This window comes from Pinus tabuliformis, chromosome 7 (assembly GCF_031772625.1).
Source record: "Pinus tabuliformis cultivar Carrire ecotype Pingquan chromosome 7, CPIR1, whole genome shotgun sequence".
NCBI classification, from domain to species: domain Eukaryota; kingdom Viridiplantae; phylum Streptophyta; class Pinopsida; order Pinales; family Pinaceae; genus Pinus; species Pinus tabuliformis.
This window is the reverse complement of record NC_142293.1, coordinates 390088663-390094707: the sequence shown is the minus strand read 5'-3', so window position 1 is coordinate 390094707 and position 6045 is coordinate 390088663. Positions and strand designations below refer to the sequence as shown.

General features: G+C 42.5%; 1 protein-coding gene across 1 annotated transcript; it reads left to right on the top strand.

Moving 5' to 3' along the window:
• Nucleotides 1–4862: 4862 nt before the first annotated feature.
• Nucleotides 4863–5279, top strand: LOC149247636 (brassinosteroid-responsive RING protein 1-like). The gene has a single exon (XM_089444798.1). It carries the CDS (start codon nucleotides 4863–4865, stop codon nucleotides 5277–5279), a length of 417 nt encoding a protein of 138 aa, XP_089300924.1.
• The last annotated feature ends 766 nt before the right edge of the window (nucleotides 5280–6045 follow it).

Sequence of the window (6045 nt, the reverse complement as noted above, 5' to 3'; positions counted from 1 at the left end):
ATCCTGCTTTCTCCTTTATTTTCTCGCCGCTGCCTTTTGGCCGTCCCAAATACGAATCCAGAGGTTGCTGTGTCCCTGTGGCCATTTCTTTTGCTGCCGTCTCATCCCGGAGCTCCTTGTTCGATTTCCTGCCTACTTTCCTTGGTGGATCTGATTGCTGGTTGGTTTCTTTAGCTTTGTTTCTGGTAAGAATTCTTTCAACTGTGTGAGGAGGGGAGGGGGGGGGGGGTTTGTGCAAGGAGAGGCAGGGCGAGGGGATTGAGGAGGCGAAGAGGGGGTTTCAGCAGTTAGAGATTCGAAGGGGTTTGAGGTCGAAGGGAAGGTTGAGATGGGAGGGGGAGGAGGCGGGGGGGGAATGCCTGAAGCTGGGGGGACTGAGGTACTGAGGCCCTGGTTTTGGGAGGGTTTCTTTCTTTTGACTTGTTCCCATGGTCCCTCTGTGTGTTCCTCATTAATATCTATTTCTTTTACTTTTAACTTACTGTATCTATTTGCAAAATGGCCATACTCATGACATACCTTGCACTTGAAGGGGAGTTGTTCGTAGTCCAGCTGCTGAATGTGCATCCACTTGTCCACCTTGATTTTGATGGCTTCTGGTAGTCCTTTCCCGAGATCGACTTCAACACAGATTCTTGCACATGCGTGCATGTTTTCTCTTGGTTCCGATCTATCAATGTATTTTCCGAGTGCATTGCCTATAGCTCTTACCGATTCATCCCCCCAGCAATGAAGTGGGAGATGGGGGAGGCGAACCCAGACAGGAACAGCGTTTGGGATATCCATTTCCGGGTCGAATTCCGGAGTCCATTTGTTCAGGTATAAGCCTCTTGTGTCCATGAAATAGGGCCCGTTGCGGAAGATGAGGTTCTTATCCTCCTTTGATTCGAACAAGAAAGTGAAGAATCCACGTCCACAAAATCTTATGGCGATCTTGCCCTGGATCATTGGGCTCCAGTTACGTTCCACCCATTTCTGAACCGTTCTTGGTGACGGCCAAAGCCCAGTAAACTGGCCAACCAGTCCTCTTTCTGCGAGAGCTATTGCTGATTTCCTTGGTAGAGCGGGGGGCAAATCCACCTCAGGAATCTCGTCCAGCTTTTTGATAAACTTAGTTTGAGAAGGCCTTGGTCTTGGATCTGAAGATTCAGACAGCAGAGAATCAAAAATTTCTTCGTGTGCCTCAGGGCCAAGAGAAGGAGAGGCGGATCCTGCCATGGCAGGCCCGCTGGGAGAGCGAAGGATCAGGGCAACGGCGGCGGAGGGACCCGAGGGGGTCCAGGCAGGGCTCTGCTAGGGCAAGAGCGAGGGAGCCCGGCCAGGCTAGGCCTGGGGGCAGGGCGGAAACGCGCAGCGTAGGCAGGCAGGGGTTCTCGGCTCGCGGCAGCAGCACCTCCTTTCTTTCTCGCTCCACCAAAAGGTAGTGGGCTTGGCCACGGTTCGGTTACCTTTTCGCACGACGAGCACCAACCTTGCTCGGGATCGAACACAAGACCGGTCCGTCATAACGAGGTCGACCTTACCACTACGCCGCCTCCACGACCTTAAAAGGTAGTGGGCTTGGCCACGGTTCGGTTACCTTTTTCGCACGACGAGCACCAACCTTGCTCGGGATCGAACACAAGACCGGTCCGTCATAACGAGGTCGACCTTACCACTACGCCGCCTCCACGACCTTATAAAAATTGAATTTATTAGAGAATTAAACTATCAGTTATAATAAGTTACAAATATTGTTATTATATGGTTAAATATAAGTTATAAAAATATTATTATATGGTTAAAAAAATTGAATATAAGTTAAAAAATAAAAAATTGTGTTTTAATAATAATAATAATATCTATTTTTAAGGTCACAGCCAAGTCAGACACCAAATTGGTGTATGAGACCCTTTTGTTTGTGGGACAAGGGACCCACCTCCACACAGCGATTTGACTACTAAGTCTACGAAGGCATACATACTCTACCCCCTCTAGTTTTGAACCTATGACCTCTTAGGAGGAAACACATGCTCTTAACCATTAGGCCCACTCAAGCTGTATATATGTAATGAGTTTATATATATATATATATATATATATATATATATATATATATTTATTTATTTATTTATTTATTTATTTTGAGTAAAGACTAATTCTATTAAAAAAAAGAAGAGTATAGTACAATCAAGCTTGCATGCAAGTGTAGCAGAAAAGCAAGGGAGCCCAAGGAGATAGGCTCCACCTTGCTCCTTGGCGAAGTATAGAGAACATGGAATAACAAAGAACTGGAACTAAGCAGAGAGAACTACCCTGAGGGGGCTGTTACTATCACACGACTTTTTTTTTCCTTTTTTCTTGCTTACTTTGACCCATTCAGTGGAGTTTGGCTGAGCCGAAACAAGTTGAAGACTGTTCTGCTCTGGCGGCGGAATATCCTTCTCAGAGTCTGAGGACGAAGTGAAATGAGAACGTTTCTAGGATATCTGAGAGACGGAGGGGTTTGCTGGATAGTCCAAGGGAGCATCCAGCGGAATCTCAACGTTCTGCCCATCTGCAACAATTTCCTCCTCATCCGAACTGGAGGAATCTGAATCGTCCATAAGGGGAGGAGGCGCACAGGGGTTCCAACTTTTGGACTTGGGCTTGCGCTTTAGAATCTTCTTTTTGTCGAGGTGCTAGGGATAGGAACTTTGGAGGTGTCATGTTTGATGACAATGGCGGCAACGGAAGGCTTTATTCTCATAATCCAAGGTTTGAGTCCAATGGAAATCTCCATACTTGAGATTAATCTGATCCGGCAGTCCTCGGCTTATATCTATTTCTGCACAGATTCTACCATATGTGTAGAGCCCATTTGCCTTCCGAGAAGAATCTACAGCCAGGTAGCGTCCTAAAGTTTCTGCAATTGCTATGAAGACCGATATATGCCATAGATGCGCCGGAAGGTTCGGGAGCCTGACCCAAATGGGAATCTTGGTGATAACAGCTGTAGAAGGGTCGAAGTCTGGAAACCAAGGAGTAAGAAAAATCCCAGCTGAGCCCCAAAACCAAGGGCCTCCCGTTAAGGCCTTCTGGTAATCTTCATTTCGGTCAAAAACCACAATGAAGAATCCTTTTGAACATAAGTATATCTGGCTTTTTTTAGTCCAATTGGTATGAATCCATTGGTATAGATCTGATGTGAGAGGCCATAGCCCATTGAATCTGCAGACAAGTGCGGATTCTGCAAAAAGTTGATAGCAATCATCAATCCCAGGATGGGAGAGATTGATGGAAGGAATGTCCTCTGATTTGTCTACCAGAAAAGGCTTTGGAGCCTCAAATGGATGGCCTGCTGTTGAAGAGGGCTGTGAATGGGCAGCATCTTTGCGGACAGCATCTTTAAAAGAGAAAGAAGGGGCAGAGGAGGTCTGCCTGAAGGAACCCCCTCTCAAACGAAAAGTAGCTACAATAGAGGCGTCCCTCTGAATGCTGTAATAAGAGAGAGGAAGGGTATTCATAAGTTGCTTACCCTTGTATATCAGTCTGAGGCAAGATGAGGGGATCCCTAGCCGGCCTTCAAGATTTTGCAAAAGGTCCTGCACAAGATCCGTTGCGCATGCCCATTGCATTGTTGTCTTGCCCAAGAGGTTGACTTGGATCTGGAAAACATGTGAATCTTCATGCAGATCTGGTTCAGATCTGGCTCCTGCTACCTGGCTCCAACCCTTGCAAATCTCAGATGAGAGAGGGCTGGAGCTTTGAAGGGCCTTCTCCTCCTGAACTTGCCGCAGGGGAATGAGAGGAGAAGAGGGGAGGGTCCAAATATTAATGAGTCTGTCAATGCGTTCTGCCCAGGAGAGCTTCCAGGTGATCCGTCCAGGCAGATCCAGGAAGCTTGAAAAATTTTGCAGATCTAGAACATGGTAATGGTTGTTCTAGGGGAACAGATAGAGCGCTGATATGAATGGGCTTCCTTCAAGAGCAGAGAAATTCTTCCTGGGGGCCGCTGCCTGAGGATGGATAAGAGAGTACTCTGCACGTTCTTCCTTAGCCGCTACACCTTCATTCTGATGGGGTCGGTTGGCGCGAGAAGCGGCTGCACAGGTCCATGATCTGTCGACTACAGGGCTGAGGGCTAAACAACTGAGGGGGGCTTTCAGAATATGATGGAAAGCAAGCGTATTAGAGCTGGAGAAAGCCAGAAATTCGTGGATGAAACGTGCATCTCCGAAGGCAGGTGTATCAGAGGGGAGGTTAACCAGAAGCTCGTGGGAGAAACACACATTCCCTGCGTCGACAGAGCCGTCTCGAGGCCAGACGGCGGCCGAAAGCGAGGAGGTGGCGACATTATTAGGGTTCATCTTTCAGCTCTCTTTGAGAGAACCAGCAATCAAATAGAATCAACCAGTTTATGTTATTATATTATTGGTATTGATATTTAGTAATTCTAATGAAGTATTAGTTTGCATAGTATAATAAAATTTCAGAATTTTTTTATACAATATATAATGTTGATCCTAGTTTAAAAAGGCTCGTGCTAAAAAAATTTGGGTGATGTTTGCCCGCCATCAACACTAAGGCTCCATGGCCCAAGGCAAGACTTCAACAGTTTTAGAGTTCCCGTGACATTTATACCCTTCTGTATCGCACAATTTAATTTGATAGCAAACAAGTTACATATTGTCCAGACTTATTCATTTACTTGTCGTTTTTTCTTAAATGCATTGTGCACAGACACATATTTCTAGGACGAGGGAAAAGTGTCATTCGGTCTATATGTTTCTTCCTTGTCACATCTTTGATTTGCAAGTTAAATATAAAAGGAATATGCAAAGAAAAGATAACCAGTCATCTTAGTGGATGTTTTACATATCATCCTTTGTTGATCAGTGATCATGGCAGCTCCTCTACAACATATCAGAATCCCTAAGCTTCTGTTGCATGTCGCCTTTTTAATGGGATCTCTAAGGAGTTTGCTCTACCGTGTTCTTGGGGTTTTCAAGGAACCTGTCGAAGTTGTGTGGGAAGATGAAGATATAATGTCAAGCCCTGTTGATATTGTGGTTGAGGACCATCAGCGCCAAGTTCTTCAGTTGGGAACGTTCGGTGTGATCCAAGAGGAATTGGGGCATGAGCTTCAAAACGATGACGTTGTCTGTGCTGTTTTCTTAAGCAAGTTTGCACTGGATGAAAATGCCTTGCTACTCACTAATTGTCATCACGTTTACCATAAAGTTTATTTGAAAAAATGGCTTGATGTCCAATCTCAGAAGAGTTGTCCTTTGTGTAGATCTCCCTTAACCACAGATTGAGAAACAAAAGAGTCGAGTGTTTACAGAAACTGATTAAGAAGGTAGGTTGTCGATCTATGTATTTAACTGTTAAAGATGCCTTATCTCCACAATAGAATTTAATTTTCTATGTTTGAACATGGAATTGAATGGGTTTCAAGTAAATGAGTTTGTGATTTTGGAAATTGCAATTTAATTTTTTGTTGATTTGAACTTTTATCTTCCTATATATTTGTTTTTGTTTTGCTTTATTGCTAAGCGAAAATGTGTACATGATGAATAATTATCAGTAATTTTGCATTAAATTGTAGTAATTATAATTTTGTATTATATAATAGTAATTATATGAGGTTTAATAATTTATTTATTTTTTCCTGAATTTTTCCCATTAAAATTAATAAATTTTGGTTGGTAGAACCGTATTTTTTAAATAACATATTATAGATTTTTATATGAAGGTTAGATATCAAAATTTTAGTGATCTCTCGTTTGAAAAGTAAGAATTATTCATCATTGATATTGCTTTGTTATTAAAAACAAACTATTTATTTTTTTAATTTTGAAAATATAATAAAAAATAAATATAACAATTATCTATATTAAAATTAAACATATAAAAAGAATTATGATAAGTGGTAGATATTAAAGTTACATAATATTTAATACTTGGAATGCAATTTTAAATTTAAAATAATAATAATAGGAGAATGTGTCATTTAACTTTTTTTCTACACTTAAATTTATTCACAAACTTCAACATAATAACTTGATATAAATATATCATTTC

Bases quoted from the DNA above. Each gene is read 5' to 3' on its own strand.
- LOC149247636 (XM_089444798.1), top strand. From the start codon at position 4,863: ATGGCAGCTCCTCTACAACATATCAGAATCCCTAAGCTTCTGTTGCAT.